The 25618-nt window shown below is 43.2% G+C and overlaps 1 protein-coding gene across 1 annotated transcript; it reads left to right on the top strand.

Annotated features, from left to right (window-relative positions):
- Window positions 1-3271: 3271 nt before the first annotated feature.
- Window positions 3272-24775, top strand: fn1b (fibronectin 1b; the record flags this gene model as incomplete). The annotated part of the gene is made up of 46 exons (XM_079216523.1): window positions 3272-3410; window positions 3675-3800; window positions 4111-4248; window positions 4507-4638; window positions 4986-5123; window positions 5204-5350; window positions 5442-5630; window positions 5844-6026; window positions 6410-6586; window positions 7061-7216; window positions 7320-7448; window positions 7578-7721; window positions 8992-9113; window positions 10066-10234; window positions 10323-10499; window positions 10893-11021; window positions 11128-11217; window positions 11309-11503; window positions 12371-12649; window positions 12759-13022; window positions 13117-13211; window positions 13474-13642; window positions 13802-13888; window positions 14089-14280; window positions 15067-15345; window positions 15532-15723; window positions 15839-15928; window positions 16609-16875; window positions 16993-17109; window positions 17208-17369; window positions 17467-17622; window positions 17733-17849; window positions 18181-18450; window positions 18539-18726; window positions 18813-18900; window positions 18996-19175; window positions 19292-19381; window positions 19850-20038; window positions 20278-20367; window positions 20785-21236; window positions 21361-21499; window positions 22109-22270; window positions 22374-22499; window positions 22599-22705; window positions 22834-22920; window positions 24038-24775. 46 exons carry the CDS (start codon window positions 3272-3274, stop codon window positions 24113-24115), a joined length of 7392 nt encoding a protein of 2463 aa, XP_079072649.1. The 3' UTR covers window positions 24116-24775.
- Between the last annotated feature and the right edge of the window lie 843 nt (window positions 24776-25618).

Here is a 25618-nt window from a genome sequence, read left to right as displayed (position 1 = left end):
ATTTTCACAGAGATACAAATTGACAAATCGTACCACTTGTGTTCTCCTGCCAGGGAGTTGGAGGCAAACGGCAGGAGAATATGGGTGTGCCATGATCCCATTGCTGCTCATCTCGCCCTCCACCCAACCCAGCCATTCCAAACCGTCTCAACTTTCTTTCCACCTCTCTATCACTTCACAACACCCCTAATTAGTCCATCCAGCTGTGGCCATCTGGCTCTCACTCTCCAAACTGCCCGCCCACAGTTTTAGATTTTAAAATCCTCGGAGACTCCACACAAACCAGCTGCTAGAAGTTTTTTTTTTAACTGTCCGTCAATGTTATAGAAATAACAACGCTAAATCGAGGATGAACTATTTTACTGAGTGAGCTTTAAAGATTGAGTTTGTTAGCTTTGGATAAAGTTAGGCGAGCTGTTTCCCCCGTTTCTTGTTTTTGTGCTAAGCTAAGTAAACCAACTGCTGGTGCTAGTTTAAAAAATTGCATTTTTGGTGCGCACACAAAGACTGGTATCAGTCTTGTCATTGTACTCTTGGCAAGAAAGCAAATAAGTGTATTTCCCAACAAACATTGTCTTTTAATATTACACATGCTTCATATGTCAGCTCACCATTTAATGCGTACCATAGTTGTTTCCTCTTGCAGAAACAGTTGTTTCCGTAATCTGTGTTTTATTTTGGCAAAGAATCATTCCTGCTGCTTGGTGACGTGCTGCAGAATTCCCAAATCATCCTAGTTTACAACCTTATTCCCATGCAACTACTAATGCAAGTTTGACAGCAATACTATAAAATGTGATGTTAATTGCAATGGATTGTCTGAAGCAAGTAATTTCCATTGTTGTTTTGAAATTAGTGGGCAATGATGACAGGCTGAAAAGTAAGAAAACCAAATCATGCCACGGTCATGCTTTACAAATTGCTCTCTCGTATAGCGCCATATTATCAGATCAGGTTTTCACCTGAATGTTAAATGTTATGCACCTCCTGCCAGGACAAATTCCTTGTATTTGAAAACATACATGGCAATAAATGGTTCTGATTCTGATTCTGACTTCCCAATACAAATCATTCACAAGAAAACGCCCTGTGAAAACAACCAGAGCGGAGATAAATATCTGCTGAAATATGGATGATATGTATAGAAAGCAGAGACAGACGGTCAAGGGAAGAGGTGAATCACGTTGATAGAAGCCAGGCCGCTTTCCAGAGACTTTGACCGAGACAGTTCATAAATGTCATAGTAAGACCAAACAGCCCAGGAAATTAAGTCATTAAGTCGAATACGCCATTCACACAAATATTTATAAGTTCTTTTGCACAATTCCTCCTCGATACTGCATACGTACAGAATTAAGGGAACATGTGTTGTATAACATCATTGAACATAGAAATAACACTTCTTAAAAGTCAGATTCTGCAGCTTGAAACCGTCTTGTGTTTTGATCCTCCACAGTTTGGCACAAGTGGAAAGTATGCAGAGGCTTTTTCCACAAGGGAGAGATTGGTGACTCAGTTGCAATTTAAACAGAAGGACAGTGTTTTTGCTCTTTTCTCTCTCCGTTTCCCCAAAACCATCCGTTTCATTTTTCAGCCCTCAGTTACGACTCGTTCCACAAGCCTTGTGACAGGAATTATTACAATGTGGTCTCACGCACAGTAGCTCTCCAGACCAGAACCATGAGTACGTTTCGTGGAACCAGCAGCTCTTGCACCATGACAAGACCAAGGCAGCATGCTGTGGTCAGTTTTATTATATTTTCCTGCCTTTTGCACATGCAATTTCTTTGCAGAGGAATTAACTTCCCACAAACCTTTGGTGGGTACATAACTATGACCAACTAACCATCAAACATGTTGTGTATAGACAGTTAAACCACAGAATGTTGTTTTCACTCTAAGCCTTCAAGGTAAAAAAAAAGAAGAATATATAATATATTGCTGGTTAATTGAAGGGTAAAATGTATTAAATGTTGTTCTACATATCTGGAATTATTAATTTAAAACAGAGGTGCCGCCATAAAAATAACAACCTAAAAGTGAATATTTAACTTATTTAAGTGTTATAAAGCTTAAATTCACTTAAGCACCTTTACCCAAAAGTACCATGTGATCAGTGTTGTGATTTTAGGTCACCGAAGCAGAGAATTAGTCTCTTCTGTCTCTCTCTCGTTTTGGTGACGCTGAGAGACAACAACACTGACATGATGAACGGGACAACATATTGTCTTCAGGAAGGCCGACGCTGCCCTCCTTCCTCTTCTCATCAACGGCTCCTTCATGGAGGAGGTCAGGAGCACCAAATTTCTTGGTGTGCGCATCGCTGATGACCTCAGCTGATCACACATCTGCATCTCCTCAACCAAGAAGGCCCAACATCAACACGCTGCTGTGTTCAGCCCGCCACCAGCCCCCATGGGTCCCCAAATTATTTGGAAAAAACACAACATATTATAGATGTACTGCCTGATATTGAAAAATCCCAGAGCTGGCGGACATTTGGGGATTTGGGGAGATTTCAATCAGAGCACTGTACCAAATATTATAGATATTATCGAGCACTACACCAAATATTTAGGATTTTGTTACATTGTGTTTAGTTGGAAATTGGTAGTGGCAAAACTCACAAATTCATCAAGTGTCTTTCTTTGCATTTAAAAATGTTTTTATAATAATTATAATGGTGCATTTAATTGATGATTTGAACATTTTCGTTTTGCAAAGTTAATTTTCTTGAAAATGCACAGCAATGAATCCCAGAAAAGACTTGACTATTTCTTATATAGCGCATTAGCACTTAATTTGGGTGTCTAGAGAGCTGTAGTGTAGGCCTACTTTGTAGTTTGTCATTCTGGTTTCCCTCTACATCACACGGGTATGACGGATCCTGCTGCCGTCTCACCTGAACTGACCTGTGTTACCTCAGACGTTGATTCGTCTTTCTAACTTCATGTTTGTCCTTGTCTGGTGGCTCCCTGTCTTGAAGGGAAAGTGTCGAGTGTCAGAATGTCCCACACTCGGGCGAGTCATCCAGAGCTCCAGTCAAAGCCCTCCCCCTCAGTGGGCTGCAGCGGTGTGTCCGGGTATAAAGCCAGTGCGCTCCCCTCTCCTCGGTCTGGTGCACCAGCTGCGCAGTGGCAGCAGGGATCTAATAATAAGGGACAGAAATTAGACCTCTCCAAGCAAAACTTTACTTCTGCACATGCTTCTTTTGTCAAACTTGCCTTGCTAACTTTTTCTACTCCTTAAAATCCGTATTTTTCCCCACACAATGACTGGTGGCCCACTGACTGGGTTACTGGTTGCGCTGTGCGTAAGCAGCGTAGTCCACGGCTTACCACAGAAGAGCAAGAGACAGACTGGCCAGTATCAGGTGCTTCCTCCGCTCAATGACGCGGCGACCGATTCAGGTTGGTACAAGGACTTCCACAACCATCAAGTGTTCTGGAGTTTCATTTTGATTGAGTAAAAAAGTAATGTTTTATTGTTCTGCTTTAGACAGTGATTTATAGTTCGTTTTGTATCAATACACGTAATGACTTAACAGTAACTCATGTCATACCTTAGCAATAATTTGATTTCTTTTGAGATTAACCAAATCAGCCAAAATGTTTATGGTCATTTTATGTTTAACTATCTTTATGTGACATATGTTCCTATGATATGATTTCTAGTCGGCTGTGAGGAAAACGGTCGCTCACACAGACTGAACGAGCAGTGGGAGAAACCCTACCTTGGTAGTACACTGGTATGCACCTGCAATGGAGCAGCAGGCATCAAATGTAAAACTAAAACTGAAGGTCAGTGAGAGACCAACCGGTTCGATATATAGAAATGTCTTAGCAGGCCATTTCTTCGCTGACTCACTTTCCACATCTGGAAACGCAATACCAATTGCTTCTGAACTTTTGTGTCAATACTAACAAGTGAAGTAAAAAAAGAAAGAAAAGCAAATCACACTGTGACTGAGACACCAGTCCTGCGTTACTTCGAAAAAAAGTTGAGAACATTTTGAGAAAACTTCTTGTAAAATGTCTTTACGCAGTAATAAAAATACACGCTACAATATCAAACTCTTTACTATTAGTATTTCCTCTGTATTTCTCTCAGTGGAGGAGTCCTGTTATGATAAGAACAATGACCGGACCTACCGGGTCGGTGAAACCTACGAGAGACCAAAGGAAGGGATGATGTGGGACTGCACCTGTATTGGTTCCGGTCGTGGCAAGATCAGCTGTACCATTGCAAGTGAGTTGGGAGGAAATTCTAGACAAGGTCAAATATTTGACAGGGATTTCCCATTCAAATTAGATTATTTCTCATTTGTCACTTTTGTCTTCCCTGCTTCTTCCTTGCATTGGAAACACAACATTATCTCAGGGTGTTTTAATTGAACATTTTACTAAATTGTACGCTACTGATTAATACAATCTGAATATTGGACATGTGTCATATTAAGGACATCTGTTCAAACCAATGCAACTTAATACATTTTGTCCTTCACAGATCGTTGCCATGAAGGTGGGATGTCCTATAAAATCGGAGACACTTGGCAGAGGCCTCATGAAACGGCTGACTACATGCTGGAGTGTGTGTGTCTGGGAAATGGCAAAGGAGAGTGGACCTGCAAACCAGTGGGTGAGTGCTTCATTTAAAACCCGCAGGAAAACCAGGACATCGACCCTTTCCATATGAACTCTGGAATGCAGATAAATGTGAAATGTCGCAACTTCAACACGCAAGCGTATATTTAACACACACACACACACACACACACACACACACACACACACACACATTTGACAGCAGTCCGGACAAACAAGGTAAGCGAGTGAGAGAGCACGCCTCTCCTCTTTGCCCGTCATACGCCACAGCTATTGATTTTCACTTGGTTTATGTCTCCTGACGCTATGATTTAATGTTGGATATTACAGTGTCTTGTGGCAAACTGCCGATGCAATCAATCCCCTGTGTTATCTGTGCAGCTGAGCGTTGCTATGACAACACCGCTGCGTCATCGTACATCGTGGGGGAGACCTGGGAGAAACCGTACCAAGGCTGGATGATGCTGGACTGCACCTGTCTGGGAGAGGGCAATGGACGCATCACTTGCACCTCAAGAAGTAAGAGGAGTATAAACACGCGAACACACACTTTGACGTTCTCCAGTAGCTACTGCTGACCACTGTTGTTCTCCAACCAGACCGTTGCAATGACCAGGACACCAGGAGGTCCTACCGTATTGGGGACTCGTGGTCAAAGAAGGACACAAGTGGCCACATCGTGCAGTGTCAGTGCATGGGAAATGGTCGTGGAGAGTGGAAGTGTGAGAGACACAACGCAGGCCGAAGTGAGATTTACAAACTCTTGCTCAAATTGAATTTAGCTTAAAACCTTTCTCTGACATTCAACATCCTTTCAATCTGTGTTGTGGTGCACAGCCACAGGTGCGGTCGTGTTGACCCCCGACCATTCCCAGACCCAGGTGCTGCCAGAGCCCCTCATCGAGGGGACGTGCCGCACAGACTCTGGAGCCACCTACTACGACGGGCAGCGCTGGTTCAGAAGCCAGGGCAGCAAGCAGATGCTCTGCACCTGTCTGGGCAACGGAGTCAGCTGTCAGGAGTGGGGTGAGTAAAAGCAGGGCTCTCTGTACGGAAAAGAGTTATGATGATGAGCTCTGTTGTCTGTTATGTTTCTAATTGTGTTTTCTTCATATCAAATCAGTTTGAGAGACACCGATTCATGGCACAACACTGAAATAATCCCCATTATTAGACGCACATTGCTTTGTCTCTACTATAATTACCCTTTGCGCTCTCTTCCCCTTCCTGTCTGTGCAGAGAGCAGGAAGCTGGTGTATGGTGGCAACTCTAACGGCCAGCCGTGTGCATTCCCGTTCGTCTTCATGGGAAAGACCTACTACTCCTGCACCTCAGACGGACGCACAGATGGGCAGCTCTGGTGCGCGACATCTTCCGACTTTGAGAGAGACCAGCAGTACTCTTTCTGTACTGAGAAGAATGGTGAGACTCAGGAAAAGGAATGAAAACCTGTGCGTGACCATTTTCATTGTTTTTTGTCGATATATACAACCAATGATGTTGTCCTTTTATCCACCACAAATGCATTTCCCTCCCTTATCTTTAAACAGTCTGTACAACCTGCAATGTAACGTTTTTTAACATCAGTAAATTAATGTACTTAATTTGTGTTTTGATGTTAATTAATATCACACTTAGTGTATGAGCGTTCCTTTTCTGGGTATTTGTACATTTTGATTTGAAAATTGTCACTTTTTAAGATACAGAATATTGGTGCAAATGTTGTCTATCACAGTCCCCAAACTCTAAAGAAGACAAGACATAGTGGCATGGTGTGATATACAGTGTCTCCATCTCTCTTCCAGCGATTGTGGCAACACGAGGTGGCAACTCCAACGGCGGCCTGTGCCACTTCCCCTTCCTCTACAGTGGCCGCAACTACACTGACTGCACCGCTGACGGGCGCCGTGACAGCATGAGGTGGTGTGGCACCACCCATGACTACGACACAGAGCAGCGCTTTGGATTCTGCCCCATGGCTGGTGAGTGTGTGTGTGTGTGTGTGTTTTCTCATGCAGTCATTTTGAGACTTGTCAGTTAAATGTCTACTAACATTAACTCACTGAGTATTTAATTTCCTTCTTGAGAATAGTTTAGAAAAATAAAATGAAAGATGAAAGATGGTACACTTGTGTTGTTTTTCATCAATTCATCCTCAGTGATAATGTGTCTTATTGCCAACGTCAGACATGTTCAAATGCTAAACTAACATATATATTATTTTGAAGGGGATGTAATCACTCTAAATGCTTTGGTCTTCATCTTGTTGTCATAGATGCTAATGACTGTTGGGTTGCATGGGTCACTTGGTCATGGGAGAGTAATGACCATCAAGGCTGTTACACTTACAGCATTTGATTCCATGCAGAGTGGTGACACTGGGCTAACTGGACCAAGGACAAACACACACACAGTACTGTTTTTTAATTTATTTATTCCCATCTTTCTTTATGCAGCCCATGAGGAGTTATGTACCACCAACGATGGAGTGATGCACCGTGTAGGCGATAAGTGGGACAAACGCCATGATGTCATGGGTCACACGATGGAGTGCACATGCCTGGGCAACGGCCGTGGGGAGTGGAGCTGTGTGGCTCACTCACAGCTGCGAGGTAAGAGAGCTCACTCCGTTTGGATGGGAAACAAAACTGTTTAATTTGTCTTGAAGCATTCATAAGGTATGCTGACTTCACTCCCCTTTTTTTCCATGTACAGATCAGTGTGTTGTTGATAGCGTGTCCTATGAAATAAACCAGGAATTCACCAAGCGCCACGACGAGGGCTACATGATGAACTGCACCTGCCATGGACAGGGGCGTGGCCGCTGGAAGTGTGACGCAATCGGTGCGTTCGTGGCTCATTATCTCAACTGCTGCATTAAAAATGCTAATGCTCTTTTCATCTGGAATATACAACCTCGTCCGTCTTTGTACCTTCTAATATCGGTTGTCTTGCTCTGTTTTCTACAAATAGATCAGTGTCAGGAACCACAAACCAGGGCTTTCTATCAGATTGGAGATACGTGGGAGAAAGTCATCCATAATATCCACTACCGCTGTTATTGCTATGGCAAAGGAATCGGAGAGATGAGATGTGAACCTCAGCAGACCTACCCAGGTAAGGAAAACTAATCTTACAAACTCCATCCGTTTAACGCTGCTTTCCACTTCAGTTGGTCGACAGCTCTTTTTCGGCACACGGTCCATATTTGAATATGCTGGTTTCAGTGCTTTACTTCACACAGCAACAAACGTAATACAGAAATTAACCAGAAGACTTTATTAAGATCAGACTCCTCATCCTCCGAGTCATAACTCACACACATGATACACATATATTTAGAGTTAGCAGGACTTTCACCCTTTATTTCTCAGACCGATATACGTAAGTACACTTAAAAAAATATAGATTAAAAGAAACATCTTCATCATCAGATCTTCTTCATAAACATTGCATTTGGAAGTTTTCTTCAAAAGAATCAGAATCAAAGTAATCCGGTGATAGTGGATTACCCCAAACGGAAATTGCAAACAACTAATTTGGCATGACTTTTCATGGTGCAAATGAAGTATCATCTAATTGGGAAAGTGTTAATTACTCCAGTGCTTCCCAGTGCTTCCATGCAGCTTTTCCACTGAGTCACACAGCTGTTGGTGCTTAATTTGTGTTTGGGGTACTTATTCTACCCTCCTTCCTCTCACCCACCCCTGTCCTCCCATCACACGTCACTGAAATGAAAAGTTCACTTGCCAGGTTAGTGGAGGGAAGCGGGGGTTAGGTGTTTTTCTTGACTTTGAAGTATGTAAAATGGAGAAGTGCTTGCCAAACACATCACCCCTGTCTTCCCCTTGGTCTTTGTAGTTGGAAAATGTTTTTCCTCCCCCACCTGGTGTTGTTGTACTGACCTGCTGAGGGGAGGGGGGCTTTATACACACTTTCTGCCTTCAATGTCTCCCTCTTGTTGGGGAAAAGTTGCTTAACGTGGTACTTTGTACTGCAGCACATTGTGTTCCCTGAATCAAACATTGACCTACAAAGTTACAGTTGCACCATTCATCTCAACATGATCAATGGTGTGTGCGGAGCGGGGGTTGAAAAGCTATATGTAAGCTCGATAAACGGTGATGAATATAGTGCTCCGGTGTTATGTCGGTCCGTAAGATGTCAGTGGGAGTTTGAGCTGGTTTAGCACCGTCTGGTGGTTTGGTTCTGTCCCAAAACCATGAAACGATCTGACAGAGCCTCACCAAAAAGTAGCCAACTTTCACCCACCCTCTCTACAGGTAACACTGTCACATTATATGTCTTTGATAATGTGTGAGTCTTTTTTATCATTGCTAATAGCGGCTTTGTTCTCTGTCTCTCTCTTCCTACACCTGCTGCTCAGGCGGCCACAGACCCGTCCAGGTGATCATCACGGAGGCCGGAAAACAACCAGACTCCCACCCTATTCAGTGGAACCCCCCCTCATCGGTTCAAATCACCCAGTACATCCTCAAATGGAGAATTGTGAGTCCCTCTTTTGGTTCAGCTTAGAAATGGCCTTTGTATGCAAGTCAGCTCAGGTTTTATTTTTTTTGTGGACCGGTAGCATTAGTAAAGGGGAGCAAACAGTGAAGTGCTTTTGGTAATGTTGACTGAAGTTGGACAAACATGGTGATTAGAGGGTACATGAACTCCACCTTACAGTCTAACACAAACACACAGACTCCAAGAAAAACATCCCCCTCTCTGTGATTTTTGTTCTCACACATCATTTCTCTTTAAAGACCTCGAGGACTGACAGGCTGGTTGAAATGTGTTTGAAGCTTAATTGAAGTCAAACAGGTTTCCTCTGAAGTAGTTTGTGTATTTTGGACCAAAAAGTCACGCAAAGCCCTCATCTGGCCGTCCTGCTGAGAAAGTGTTGTAGTTTTCCGACAGAGTGCAAATACTAAAGCAGGATGTGGCAGTAAATGGGTCCAGTTTAAAACATACATAAATAAAGTCTTAGTTTTCGGAAATTAATGAATGGTTCCTGTAAATTCTCTCAAATCTTTCCTCATATTTCTATTCAACTTCATCATCTGTGCTGGCCAAATTGTTCATTACGATAAAGGTTTGCCCCCAAGAGTTTAGAAATCAAAGTTGAGAAAATGATCGCTCTACAAGGTCCATTTAGTAGCTCTTCTGGAGCTGTCTATCATAATATGTGGCCTTCATCAGCAGATATTTATAATGTAATTTTAGATGATCAAATTTCCAATTTTGCTGAGCACTTAAAGTATTCTTGTCCATGTTTGCTCAAAAACTGAGGGTCAGAGTCCACCCTTGAGCTTGGAACCAGCAGCTGAGAAAAAGCTATCGATCGCATGATCTTCACTAGCAGAAGAAGATTTTCTGCTCTTCAATTTAGGCTTCATGTTATAAAAACGTGACTTATAACCCATTCACTTTGTTATCTTTTTACCCTTTCTGCTAGAAAAATACCCGCTTCCCCTGGAAGGAGGTCACTGTCCCCGGCAACCTTAACTCCTACACTATCAGCGGGCTGCGTCCCGGCATCACCTACGAGGGTCAGCTGATCAGCATCCTGCACTACGGACGCCGTGAGGTCACCCGCTTCGATTTCACCACGACCCACGGTTCCTGTGAGTGAACCTGAGCGAACGCATTCTCTTAATGCCATAAATGTAAAAATATTTTTCACGGGAACATTATATGCCTTTTTCTCTCAAGTGGAAACATCGGAGGGAGAGACGACAATGCCTCCTGCGGTGGTGGACACTTCTGAGTCTGTAACAGAAATCACCTCAAACAGCTTCGTTGTATCCTGGACGTCAGCCTCTTCGACCATCTCTGGCTTCAGGGTGGAGTATGAGCTCAGTGAGGACGGGGCCAAGCCGAAAGTCCTGGGTGAGATCCTTTGAGCGTCACTGAAACTCCCACAATACCTCCATAATGTCACATCCAAACAATCAAATGGATCGATATATTGGGTAGTTTTTCTTTTGAGGTTCCAACTGATGTATCTCAGGTTAATTGTGATCAACGGCAATTCCATTAGGAATGGGCAATATGGGTATAATCCTCTATTGTGGTATATGTCATTTTAAATCGAGGTATTGATAAATATTGTCATGGAAAGTAACAAGAAAAGTCTGCCTGCTTTAGACTAATCTGAAAATTAAATACCTGGTGAGTCAAGATACTTGCCAAAATCACAACAATCCAATATTGCCAGTGAGCAGCCCACCTGATTGGATATACAGACATGCGTATTAACTAACTCTCTGTCGGCTTCTCCAGATGTTCCTCGCACAGCCTCCTCTGTCACCATCGCTGACCTCCTGCCAGGGCGCAGATACAACGTCAACGTCTATGAGCTCCCAAATCAGGGACAACCAAACCTCATTCTGACTACCACCCAGACTACAGGTGGGAGAATCCTTCTCCTCTCTCATGACAATAACATTAAGAGTATGAACGTAAATGTGTACACAAAATACAATGTGACTGATTTCCATTCTTTTCCTTTGCCCAGCTCCTGACGCCCCTGCTCAGCATGCAGTCGATGAGGTGAAAGAATCCTCGATCAGAATCAGCTGGTCCAGGCCTCAGGCTCCTATTACTGGTAGGAAATGGGTGTATACATACTTTAATTGTTTGATTAAAGAGATCCATTTTATTTTGGCTGTGTGTAACTGTATGTCTGCGTCTGCCAGGTTACCGGGTGGTGTACACACCGTCAATGGAAGGCAGCAGCACTGAGCTTAACCTGCCAGACTCAGAAACCTCAGTGACCCTGGCTGACCTTCTCCCCGGTCTGCTTTACAACATCAGCATCTACGCTGTCGAGGAGAACCAGGAGAGTGAGCCTGTTTTTGTACAGGTCAATACCGCCGGATCCCCTGTACCAGGTGCATATTTTTTAATAGATAGGATCTTTCAGTTAATAAAAATGCTGAAATGAATGAAAAATGCTTCACATTCACAGTATGCTATTCTATCCTGTCGATAGTAAATCATTCTTTTTATATAATTCTTTGTCTTTTGACTGTCAGTGAAATCAAAGCAGATTAAGTTCATACTCGCAGCTAAAGATTCCTTATAGGGACAGGCAGCTTTAGGAAGGGCTTTCCAGTGTTTGGGAAAGACTGAGCTTGTCAAAACATTGCTTTGTCAAAATATGCTCTTACAGTTCTAACTATACCATGGTGGCCCCTGAATGAACTCTCTTTAACTGATGGTGGGCTCAGGAACAGACCGGTTAAGACGCAGTTAAAGCACTGAAAAGCAACCATGCATGTGCAGCCGACTCCCACACAAAGGCACACACACACTTCATAAATCCTCAGTATATATGAAATAGGATTTCCTATTCTGAATCAATCCTTGTGCCTGGCACGGCAAAACATATTGTTTTATTACGAATTTGTTTGACCTTTGTCTTGTTTGGCATTTCTCTCATATTTTCTGTTTTATCTGGGTTTTAATTGTGGAGATCTGTAAATTGTTGTCATTTTTATTGCACTTTTACACAGAGGATTTGTAAATTGGACACAATGAAGGCTTTAGATTATATTGCTGTATTAAGCATTTTAACCCTGAACTGTACACACAAAGCTAACTTAAAGGGGCCCTGTGGAGTTTTTTGTAAAACTATGTTTACGTTCAGCGTTTTTCCAAACAAAATAAGGACCGACTCATAAAAAAACAGTGTTGCTAGTGGTCAAAAACTCCAAAGGGATCTTTAAGACTGATTCTGACTGACTTCCTGTCCACAGAGGAGGTCCCGGCACCCACAGACCTGCAGTTCTACGAGGTGACTGATATGAAGATCACAATCACCTGGACCGGTCCACCCAGCGAGGTTACCGCTTACAGGGTGCACTTCACCCCCATTGGTCCTGACGGCACTGAGACGAGGCTCCTGCAGATGCCTTTCTCCCACAACGCATATGCTGATATCAAACCCTTGCAGCCGGGCACACTGTACCGCTTTTATATCTACGCCATCAATGGTGGAGTGGAGAGCAAGCCGCTTGTGGGAGAAAAGTCGACCAGTATGTAGCCATGGACGAAGGCATCTGAGTTAGACGCAGAGAGATCATACTAATGTGTGAGAGATGAGGTTTTCTGCCTTACACATGTTATCATTTTGATCCCCTCCAGAACCTGATTCTCCCAGCGATGTGCGCTTCACTGACATCGGCCACAGCACTGCCATGGTCATTTGGGAGGCTCCCCGCACCATCGTCAGTGGCTACCGTCTCTTCCTGAGCATCGAGGGCTCCACTCCCATTGAGAAGAGGATCCCTAGCGGGGTCACACAGTACTCTTTGAGGAACTTACGTCCAGATACGAAGTACACGGCCATCCTCCACTCGGAGCTTGACAATGAGCTCAGCGAAGGCGTCTCTACATATTTTACCACCGGTCAGTATTTAGAGAAACACAGCATCTGCAGAAAGGAGGATAAATTGTTGCATTTAATTTAATTTGACTTTTCCCCATTCTGTCCTCCTCCCAGCTCCCCAGATTGGAAATGCTCCTGCTTTCAGCACTGAGGTCACCGATAGCTCTATCATCGTCACCTGGATGCCTGTTCGCAAGTTCAGCTACAAGGTAGACAACTTCATCTTCTCAAAACAAAATGTAAAGCTGCCCAATCAATATTTTCCTACCATTAATGGGTCAAACCACTATGTGTAATGTGAAGGAGGTTACTCATAGATGACATAAACTTTACATGGTGATAATTGATCAATATGGGGTTCACTGCTTGTTGGCCAACAAATTAGAAATATCACTTAATGCAGATTGAATGTCTTTGCTGTATATTTTAAGTGCATTTTCCAGGTTTCTGATCTCTGCCTCCTTCCCCCAGCTGTCTGTGCTCCCCAGCCAGGAAGGCGAGTCTCCCAAACAAGAGACCTCTGACTCTGGGCGTATTTATATTCCTGGTCTGATTCCTGGGACTCAGTACACCTACAGCGTTCAGCCAATCTTCAACGGACGCAACCGTGGAAACCCTGTCACCCGCAATGTTGTCACTTGTGCGTATCCAATTCACTTTCACGATAAACTAAGTTGTGTAACTGCTCAACAGATGGATTTAACACTGCTGTGGGCCCACATTGCACTATTCTTGAGTTTGTTTGAGAAGTATCAAGTTTCTCATGCTTGTGTCATAATCTGCTTTCCTTTCCTTGCAGCCCTGTCTCCTCCCACTGACCTCAGAGTAGAGTCCAACCCCGCAACAGGAGATCTCACTGTCCACTGGGTAGCTTCCAAAACACCAGGTAAATATTGACTGTGCTCCCCACGCACTGACTGATCATTGGATTTCGCCATGTCTAGACCTTGGCCTTTGAATGGTATTTTTTTTCCACCAGGACAATTGTCTTTTCTCTGTATTTCCCTTTGACTCGTACGTTGCAAGAACCTCTCGATATTATGTTCAACCTCCTCCAAATTGGTCATACTCCCCCACCCTCTGCAGGCATCACGCGCTACAGAGTGACAAGCACGCCAACCACTGGCCAGCGAGGAAACACCCTGGAAGAGTTTGTCCGAGCAGATGAAACGTCATGTATGCTCGAGAGCCTGAATCTGGGGGCCGAGTACAACATCAGTGTCTTCACTAACAAGGGCCATTTGGAAAGTGTGCCCGTATCCACAATTGTCACACCAGGTAGGAGCCACCAGGAGAGCATTCATTCACACGTGTTAAATAGCATCAAACACAACGTCGTTGCATCTGTTTGACAGAGGAATAAAAAGATAAGAGGAATTTGTCTTTAAAGGCTGGGTCGAAGTCAAACTGAAGCCAACTCCAGTATTTCACTTTCTGTCATTACAGTAATATTCTCAATATCCCCACCTTTACAGTGTATTCCTCGTCAAACTGAGACCTTTACCCCACATATCCGTTCTTTTTTAAATTGTCAGTTTCAAAAGAAGAAAAAAAACAAGCTTGAATACATACATGAAGCTGCATTAATGGATTTGTGGCCACTAGGGAGCAGAATAACAGAAAAACAAGAATCTGACAGACACAGCTCTGATCTTTTTGTGTGAATAAAGATTCATGGAGCTGCAGAGCTGAGGTCTATTCTCTGTGGGTTTGTTACAATGAGCAATTGGAAAAATACATTGTTTAATGATCATAACCTGATCATAACCTATTACTAACATGATGATTGGTACTATGCATGGAGGTCATGTTTATTAATTGTGAATGGAATACAATGTTTTGAGCATGCACAAAACAGTATTATTAATCTGTTTTATTTATAACATAAACTGTGAATTGTCTATTGACTTCAGTAATTTGTAATTTTCTCTAGCATGGCTACTGTCTACTCTGGATCTGCTTTATTGGGAATGCAATTATATAACTAATGTAATTGTTATGGCTTTTGGGTCTTTCTGTCTCTCTAATTCTGCTTGCACTTTGCAACTGACCGAACCCTTTCAGAAATCCCCGTGCCAAGTCACATTGACTTTGTCGACATTACTGACACCACCATCGGCCTGCGCTGGATCCCTCTGAACTATGCTACCATTACTGGTTACCGGATAACGGTAGTAACGTCAGGCGAGAGCTTGCCAATTTTTCAAGATATGGTGGAAGCATCTGCTGGTTATTACACGATTCCTGGCTTGGAGCCGGGTGTGGACTATGACATCAGTATCTTCACTGTTACAGAGGAAGGGGAAAGCAAGCCGACCGTACACACAAAGCAAACACAAGCTGGTGATTTAACTCTTCCACTCCATCTGTGATGAAGCCACATTAACAACCCTTTTATTAACACACATAATTAACTCAAGCACTATAGTATATTTAAAAGTGTTTTTCTTTATGTCATTGTAAATCTACTTTTATGCAATTAACCTCTTTCCTGTGTTAGCTATAACTTTTCACCTCTCATTCTTACAGCTATTCCAGCTCCCACCAACTTGCAGTTTAGAGGTGTGGGTCCTGACCACATTAGGGTGACATGGGCAGTCCCCCATGTCGCCACACCAAGCGACATCTCTCGGTTTGTCATCCGTTACCATCCCGTAGCCACAGACGACGACATCAAAGAGGTTAATGTTGGCGGAGCCACCAACACCTTCGTGCTGGAGAGTAAGATGATCTGTTTCAAAGTGTCTGACAGAAAGTCCCAAATGAGTTGTTTGTCTTTGCAATGCTCCATGTCAAGCCATTCTAACCGTATACTTACCTCCCCATTTCCATATAGACCTGCTGCCCAACACTGAGTACCGTATAAGTGTTGTCTGTGTGTACGGTGAGCGAGTAAGTGAACCAGCCACAGGCACCCAGAGGACAAGTGAGTATGACAGTGGTTTTAAGTGGATCAAGGGTTGCCGCAAGACTTGTTCATTTCCATTTTCTACTGTCGTATTTTATGTTCCATCACATAAAAACAAGGCAATATCTACGTTAACTATTTAGTTTTCAAACATATCAAATTTGACGACCAAAACAACACTGCATTTAAAATCCTGTTAAATATGCAATAATGCATCAGCTAAGATTGGTGAAAAGACTTCTCTTCTTTTGAACAGAACAAAATAGAGAAAATACATTTAACAATTAGCATATGTCATTTATTTTTCTTGTTTATTTAAAAAATAAACAATATGTACTGTCTATGCAAATGTGCACAGTCACATAGCCTAAAACAGCTGACTTATTTTATTCCTGAGTTATTTAAAAGTAGGCTGAAACATAGATACAGATATTTGATGTTTATACATGTTAGTTCATACACATTTCCTACTATATTTTAATATTATTTGTGTTGTTAGCCTATTCAATATACATCTTCCAATAGATATTCATGTTGGTAATTCTGAGCCATGGTTGCATGTGTTTGCATGTTTTGTTTCGGGGCCACTGGATTATGACACCAGTCCAAGTCAACAACCCCTTAATTGCAAAACTAGTGCAATTGTCATTATCATTGCATGCAGTTTAACGTATCTTTCCTAATACCTTTCCCTACAGCTCTGGACTCCCCCACTGGCTTGGACTTCTCCGACATTCGCACCAACTCCTTGACCGTTCACTGGCTGGCTCCGACCGCTGCTATCACCGGCTACCGCATCAACTTCCAGAAGACGAGCGGCGGGCGGTCGAAGGACGAGAGGCTGCCCCCAACCAGGAACCACTTCACTTTGACCGGACTGACACCAGAGACAGAGTATCTGGTGTCTGTGTATGCTGTCAACAACAATCAGGAGAGTCATCCTCTGGCTGGCTCTCAGGCCACCAGTGAGTTTCTTTACTGGTTTCCACTACAACATCTCATTTTCTTCTCTTGGTGACACTAATTAGCTGAATCTTGTCCATAAGTATTTGTTTTTAATGTGTTCTTCTAATCCTCTCCAGTCTCCGATGCTCCCACTGACCTGGAGGTAACATCGTCCACACCGTCCAGCATCACCATTCGCTGGGACGCCCCCTCTGTCACAGTGAAGAACTACAGGATCACCTACAGAGGCACAAGTCTGTACATGTGTTTTAAGTCATAGTAATAACAGTTTCCTCCTAACCTCAACACTATTTTAAATGTTACACTCGGCTCTTCTTCGCTCTCTTTCTAGGCGGTGAGGCTCTTCAAGAGTTCAGCATCCCTGGCAGTCAGACCACCGCGACCATCACCGGTCTTAAGCCCGGGACGGACTACACCATCACGGTCTATGCTGTTACCGGAAGAGGAGACAGCCCCGCTTCCAACACCCCTGTCTACATCATGCACAAGACTGGTACAGCAACGTGAAAACATCTCTTCCTGGTCAAAAGAACGTTGAGGATTGAAAATAAATCTTAATCCTGCTATGTGTATGTATGTTTGTCTTTTAGATACCGAGTCCCCCACCGACATGAAGCTGACTGATGTGAGTGACAACGCCCTCACAGTGCGCTGGTCTCCTGCTCACGGACCAATAAGAGGCTACAGAATCACCAGTGTGCCCAAAAATGGCCTGGGGCCATCCTACTCTGAGGTGGTAGCCCCTGGTAAGTAATGCAGAAAGAAGCTGCCGTCTTCATTTCATATATATCATTTCATTTTTTTTCCAACACAGTATGCTCATCTCAGTGCCTCCTCTTCTGCTCCTCTGTTACAGATCAGACTCAGATGACATTCACAGGTCTGATGCCCACTGTTGAGTATGTTGTGAGTGTCTATGCCCTGGGCAACGATGGACAACCCTCCTCCCCCGTGGTGGAGAATGCTGTCACGGGTTAGTTTGATTCAGTAAAAAGTGATCTGAAAAAAAACTTCATCTTTATCAATCAAGGGATTATTTTGGCACAAGTGATGTAATTTACTCTTCATCAATGATTTTCAGTGCATTTGCATGATTTCATCTTAGTGAGAAACCTGGTTTCATAATCAAGATGGGGTATTGGGGAAACTTTCCCCAGCTGGATTCCTTCTGGATGCTTGTGTCGCCTCTCAAACATCCATCTCACTTTAAGATGTCTTCATAGCCTTAGAAGTGAACGTCCTTTCATTAAAAACAACAGCTCAGAGCTGACAGAAAGTCCCCCTGTCTTCATCCCATCCTACAGCTATGGACCGTCCCAAGGACCTGACCTTTACTGACATCGACTCCAACTCCATGCGCATCACTTGGGACAGCCCAGACGGGACAGTGACATCATATCGCGTGCTGTACTTCAGCTCAGAGGAGAGTGAGAGGGAGCTGTATCCAGCACCCAGAGGTGACCAGGACACAGTGGTTCTGAGAAACCTTCACCCCGGGACAGAGTACACTGTCAAAGTCATCGCCCTCCATGGCCGCACACCCAGCACACCTTTGGTGGGAACCCAGGCCACAGGTAGAAATACATAGAAAACATCAAGGCATTCATGCTCTAACATATATGTCCCCTGACTCCAATTCTAAATGTGTACTTGCTGTCTCAGTGATCCCTGCTCCGACCAGCCTGATGATCTCAGAGGTCGGTCCTTCCACCTTCACCGTGTCATGGCGAGCCCCCAATGCACGCCTGTCAGGCTACCGCGTGGTCGTCAACCCCAAGAACATTAACGGCCCCACCAAAGAGATGAATGTTGCTCCGGACACCACGCGCGTTGTCATACCAGGGCTCATGGTAGCAATAATCATTTTCTCAGTATTTGCATGGATTCATTCAGTCAGTCAGTGATTAAATATCAACTGTGTGTCTGTATGTTGTAGGTGGCTACCACATATGAGATACATGTGTATGCTCTGAAGAACTCTGTCACTAGCAGACCGCTGGACGGAGAGACAACCACACTGGAAGGTAACTGGCTGCAACATAAATTAACACATTTCCAGTCATCAGCAGTTGTTAGCACTGCTCTCTTCAATGTCCGTTTTCTTCCCTCCTCAATGCAGATGTAAGTCCTCCTCGGCGTGTGCGCATCTCTGATATGAAGGATTCTTCTTTCACACTGACCTGGCGCTCCAAGGTGGAAACCATCACTGGTTACCTCATCGATGCCACGCCCCTCAGCGGCTCACACCCCACCATTAGCAGTACCATCCCGGGAGAAACAAACACCTACACTCTCACAGGTACGATAGACTGACCTGCTAAACAGACCTCTAAAAACATGGAAACGGGTTTACAGATTTACAGAAGTTTTGAAAGTGTGATTTAACATTTTTTTTTAAATCTTTTTCCCCCTAAGGTCTGCAGCCAGACACAACATACTCCGTTAGCCTGTATACTCTTAAGGGCAACACAAAGAGCGAACCATTTACTCTCATCATTACAACAGGTAAATGTGCAAATCAGTGTCTGATCTCCCTGCTTTATTGTGAATATGTTACATGCTTTTTATGATCTGATTTTCTTTAATTCTATGATGTTGATCTGCACGTAGTTGCTAGTGCTTTATCTCTCTAACTCATTGCATACAGTACATCCTGTATATACAGTAGAATATTAATACAAGCAATTTAAAGGGTCAAAGACACACAATGGTTTAGTTAAATGCAGCCACAGTAGACATTTTCATGATTATATCGGTTTCTGCAGCATCAATAATGATAATTGTTTTCAACTTTCCTTGTTTTAGGAGTGCTCTGCTAAATCAGTGGAGTACTCCTTTAAGTTAGGTCTTAAAACCCAAATTGAAATGAGAACTGTAGCTGTAGCATTTGACATAAATCACAACTGTAACCTGACAATATACACGCAAAGCAGCAAGCAATCAGATGATCTAAGATGATATTTTTCTTCATAGCTAAAGCAGTGGTCCAGGCTCCCACCAACCTCCAGTTCACATCTTTGACCCCCACCTCCATCTCCTTCACCTGGCAGCCACCTGCCACACACATCACAGGATACTACATCACCTATGAGGAGTCCGGAGGAGCACCACGAGAGCTCAACCCACGACCCCACGCCGGCCAGAACTACGCCACCATATCTGGTATACCCTTCTCAACTGGTCCATTATCCCTAAAAGCTATATTGCCACTGGAGATATTGTATAAGGCTTGTTTTGTCACTGAAATAACACCTTTGCTTATTTAATTTGGCTACAGTGCATGAAAAAAGATTTATGAAACACTTCATACAGGCTCAACCGGTTATACCATCCTTTACATGTAGTCACGAGTCAAGCGCAACCAACTCATTCCACGATATGATAATTGTTTCTCTCCTCAGGCCTCAGACCAGCCACCGAGTACATCGTCAAGATCGTCGCAATCCAGAACACACAGAGGAGCACACCTCTGTTTGGCAGAATCAGGACTCGTGAGTATTTTCAGACTTCATGTGATGGTCAAGGTGATGCATTCAAAATGTCAAATGAGTTGTGCCTAAAGATCCATTGAAATGTAAGGGTTTGAATGCCAGCTTGACTCTGCTCAGCTGAATCAAAATGTTTTGCTGCAACAGCTCCAAGGCTTTGAAATAAACTGTGCAGTCAGTCAGCCTCAGTTCTCCTAAAACAATAATAATAATACCTTTTTTATTTTGAATGCCTCTAGAAATGCCATTCAAAATAACTTGTGTGTGCGTAATACTGCATTAAGACACACTTTGCCGTGAAGAAGTAGCCCAGCAATGCTGCACATCCGGCGGCTCTTGTTGGCTGAGATATGTTACTGCAGCTCTGCTTAACCCCCCACATCTAACCGGCTTGCTTCCCTAACCCTCTGTCCCGCTCAGAACCAGACTTGCTTCTCTTGCCTCTGCCCCACCGCCCCGGAGGTATTGATGACAGGCTGGACGTGCCTGACTTGGACAACACAGTCCAGGTGGTGGGCAACAATGGCCAGGCTGGGCATGGAGATCAGAGCCAGAATGTGGAGTACACAGAATACAACAACAACAACAACAGAGACGACAACAACCGATATAATGGGAACAGTGGCAACCCACAGTCTCCCTATGGGCAAGTCCGTGAGCCCCTGGTATTTGTGCCCCTTCCTGATGCAGAGGGCCGCAGACTGCCCATCCTGAAGCTGAACATACCGATTGGCTCCACCTTTGGTAACGAGACGGGAGTGCCGCAGGAGGCCCAAACTCGGACCTCCATCTCCTGGAAGCCTTACAAGCAGAGCAACGCCTACATGGTGTCCTGCCATCCCCTCAGTCACTTAAATGAGAAGATGTTCCAGGTACGAGACGAGGGCCATGGGTTCCAGTCCAGCCCGTCATACCGTCTGAGCATAATTTATCAGTCATATTGGAGGAATTATCTTATCTCATGTGGACAAACCTGGTCTCTCTTTTCCTGTCCAGGTCCGCCTTCCAGGCACAGCCACTACTGCTACCCTGATTGGACTCTCCACCGGAGAAAACTATAATGTGATCGTGGAGGCTCTGACGGGGGCCCTCAAACACAAAATACTGGAGCAGATTGTCACTGCCGGGAACACAAGTAAGCGCCCTACAGCAACTGCTGTGTTCAAACTCGGCAAATTCAGTGAAGAGCAACTTCTGCTGATTAAGAGCCTTTATTTACCTCAGTGGCAGAGACAATCTGGCATCAGTTCAACAACAGAGTCATGTCGTAATCAGCATTCTGCTCCAAGCTTCTCATCAACAGAAAAACACTGTTTTAATTCACTAAATAATTCAAGTTGTGCTGGTCCCACCCCTGACTATCATTTGAAATTATAGTGATGGGCCATTCTTTTATATGGTCAACTATAGAATTTTTCACTTTGTACGCTGCAAAAATAGTATCTACTATTGACAGAGCCTGCTTATCAGCCTATGAAACGTAGGAGTAAGTCAACAAATCATTATTTTATTCGCTGCCACTGTGTTGCAATGAAACATCAGTGGAAAGGTTCCCTTGAGAAGCACAGCTTGTTTGTTTGTTTTTGCATTTTAGTTTGTCCACTTAGAGAAATGATACTGGTGAAAAATGTAATTATTAATAAGCAACTAAATTAAAAACCATCACGACCCAAAATAAGTTCATTCCAATGGAATGGCAGTCTTTAAGTCACTAGTGGCTTATGCAAATTGTTTTCCCCACCAGTCCCAGAGGGAGTGCCCTCCACGAAGGACTCGTGCTACGATGCCTTTACTTCAACCTACCACGATGTTGGTGGTGAGTGGGAGCGGATGTCTGAGACGGGCTTCAAGCTGTGGTGCAGGTGCCTGGGTCTGGGAACTGGCCACTTCAGATGTGATTCATCCAGTAAGTTTTGGGGTATATTTTATTTCCTGGAGGTACATAAGCAGAGCTGGAATTGGAGTATACTTTACTTGGTTTCTCAAACTATTACTTTGTCCATCATTAGAGTGGTGCCATGACAATGGCAACAACTACCGCATTGGAGAGAAGTGGGACCGCCGCGCAGAAAATGATCACTTGATGAGCTGTACTTGCTTGGGAAATGGCAAAGGAGAGTTCAAGTGTGAACCACGTAAGGCCTTTTTAAGACCCTAAGCAATATGCTACGACTGTTACAAAAGGATGTGAAGGAGTTGCATTTTAATGTAAACGTGTATGTACGCCCATCCAGATGATTCGGTCTGCTATGATGATGGCAAAACTTACCAGGTGGGAAACCAGTGGCAGAAGGAGTACCTGGGTGCCATCTGCACCTGCACGTGCTTTGGAGGACAACAGGTACGACATGATAAGCCTGTCTGGCTTTGGGTCTGTTGTTCAGTGATACATTTTGGCTTGTGATTCATTTGCGGTCATTCTGTGAGTTAAATGAAGTATGTGCGCTTGTGAACGTTTGGTCTCATCAGGGCTGGCGATGTGAGAACTGCCGCAGACCAGGTGGGGACGTCGATGCCAGTCTGCTGCAGCCTGTGAGATATGGAAACAAACTACAAGTGAGTGGGATTCATGTAAAATAGTTATATTTTTAGTATTTCTTTATACTAATATTATGTATTTTTTTCCCCAAATTAAGAGCAAAGGATTTCGCAGTGCATACTTTCACTTTTTTATAACATTTTGATGTCTTACTATTAAATGACTGTTCATGACATACAGTATGACTTTTTAAAAACCCTTTTATGACTGAATTTACTGTGACACTTGAATGTTTTTTTATGACCCTTTTAATGTCATACTATATAATTACTGTTTTTTTGTTTGATTTGTATAATTTGTATGGCCTTGCCATACTGTTCTATACATTTTCTTTGCCTTTTTATATACTACACCATGATATGTTAATGGATTACTGTGACTTTACTTTTTACAACATACTATACCATGACTTTTTATGACAAATTTCATGACATACTATGACTTTTTTGTGACACTTTTGTTTCATACTTTTGTGACATTTTATGATTTACTATACAATTCCTTTCTTGTGACACAACATACAATAGTGTGACTTATTTGTGACATTTTATGTTATTCTATGATGGCCCCTTTCCTACTTCCTAACCACATACCTCTGGAGCACTTGCTCGGACCAAAACCCTTCTTCAGACTTGACCTTCGTTATAATGTCAACTACACATGTGTCATGTTTCGCGACTGCATCGTTCATGGTTCACTATCGAGGCAACGCCATCTTGTCTACAGACACATGCGCGTCTAACAAGGCCCATCTTAAACTCTGACCTTCTGACCGTCATCAACACATCTGTACATTTTCTGCATCCTGCACATTTGCGACACTGTCATGTTCCACAGACACACACACTCGTACACAAGTACTCCACCTTCACTTTTATCTCAACTACACATCTGTAAAGTTTCGTGACTGGATCTTGCAAGGTTAATATGTTAATTAAGGTGCTATCACTGTTGCACACATCTGGCAGAAAAACATCCATAGACACACACGGACCCACAAGGTAAACACATTAGCAGCGTTGCATTATGGAAAAGACCTCACATGGGAAACTGACTGATTCAATGTAATGACAATACAGGATTGTTTGTACAGTACCGACATGTGATCGTACCTTGTTTCAATTCTTCCTCCAGAATATTCATTGCCCCATTGAGTGCCTCCGACCTGACCTGCTGGCAGACGCACACGCTCCTCAAAATCCTTTGGAGTAAAGTTATAAACATCTGTTTTGCTCCCTTTTTGACCAATTATGCACTGTCTCACCAATTAAAAACCATCCTGTCTGCGACTAAACTAACTGCCTTATCACTTTCTGACACATGTTTAGCCAAAGATGTTACACTGCCCTGCTGCCTGATCAAAGTGATCCTCCTCTAAAGCCAGTCTTTTCACTGTTCACCATCAAGTCTCTAAATTAATGCTCTATTGTCAAATGAAGATTCATGATATTTCCTTTTGTGTAACATTACCCTCCTCAAAATGATGTGTACTTCAATATATAGTAACATACACCTTTTCAACAATCAGGTTCATATACTTCTCAAATTGACAAATGTTGTTCATTTAAATATTCAGAAACACTTTCTAATCAAAGAGCAGAAACAGTCAGAAAGTAAGCACTGTGTTACTGAAGTTATTCATGTTTAAATTGTCCCTGTAATTGTGCTTTTCTTTTCTGTAGCCCATCTGTTACTGAGGGGTCACAGTCTTTTGACTAATGTATCCCTTTAATCTCAATGTGTGAATGTGTGAACCAGGATGAGAGAATTTGAACTGTTCTATTTTTATACTTTGTCGTCCATGCCAATGTTGTTTCTCCCTTTTGACCAAAAGAAGTCCCTTATTTTAATAAAGCAGGAGAGATCCTAAAACCTAAACACAATGTTATGTTTTTCTTTGTTTTTAGAAATAAGAAGTTTAAGGAATGAAAAGATTAGTGAAAAAATGGGTCTGGGTTCAAACTGAAGCCATTTTGGAGGTGAAAAATGCAATCTCCTTAAAGTGGTATAGAAAAAGTTTAAAAAGCCAAGAAGATGGAGAAATATGACACAAAGCTAATTTGGTAAACAGACAGCTAGCTGGTAAGAATAATGATGTAACGCCACCAGTTATTTATATGTGGTTTCCAGCAGCGTTTATCAGCAGGCAAAATGTTGAAACAGAGCCACCAGCCCAATGGCACTATACGGTGGCTGAAAACGACACTACATCTATTCGTTGCGTTGATGAGCGTCCGGTTTGAAGATTTGATAATTACAAAACGACGGCCAAAATGATGGCTAACCCTATTGGTCAGCTTTTAGGGATAATGAACCAGTTGACAAGGGGGCAGATTCAGCCACATCAAAAAGCTAGTAACTGGAAAACTAGAGCGTTTTTAAATGTGAGAACGGTCTCTGCGTAGTGACCTTGATCTGGACAATGTCAGACACAGAAAACCCCAGACAAAAAAAAGCTGAACTGACTGATGCACCGGTTGTGCATTGAAGCCCTATAATTACTGCTCAACAACTTACTGTATATTGTAGCGTGCGTGTTGCTCCTTACACTGCGGGCATGCTTGCCGTCCGCGGGGATAGGCCGGTACCAGTCTTAGTCTACGACCTTTCCCTGTGAATGGCCATCCACTGATTGCTCAATGACCAACTACTCGGCAATGTAATGACATCTGTGATGCACACGCTTCATTTTCCTGAATATTGTAGTGTGTGTTT

The sequence above is a fragment of the Taurulus bubalis genome (genome assembly GCF_910589615.1).
Source record: "Taurulus bubalis genome assembly, chromosome: 4".
NCBI lineage: Eukaryota > Metazoa > Chordata > Actinopteri > Perciformes > Cottidae > Taurulus > Taurulus bubalis.
Note: the sequence above shows the minus strand (reverse complement) of the source record. Positions and strands in the feature narration are given on the sequence as shown.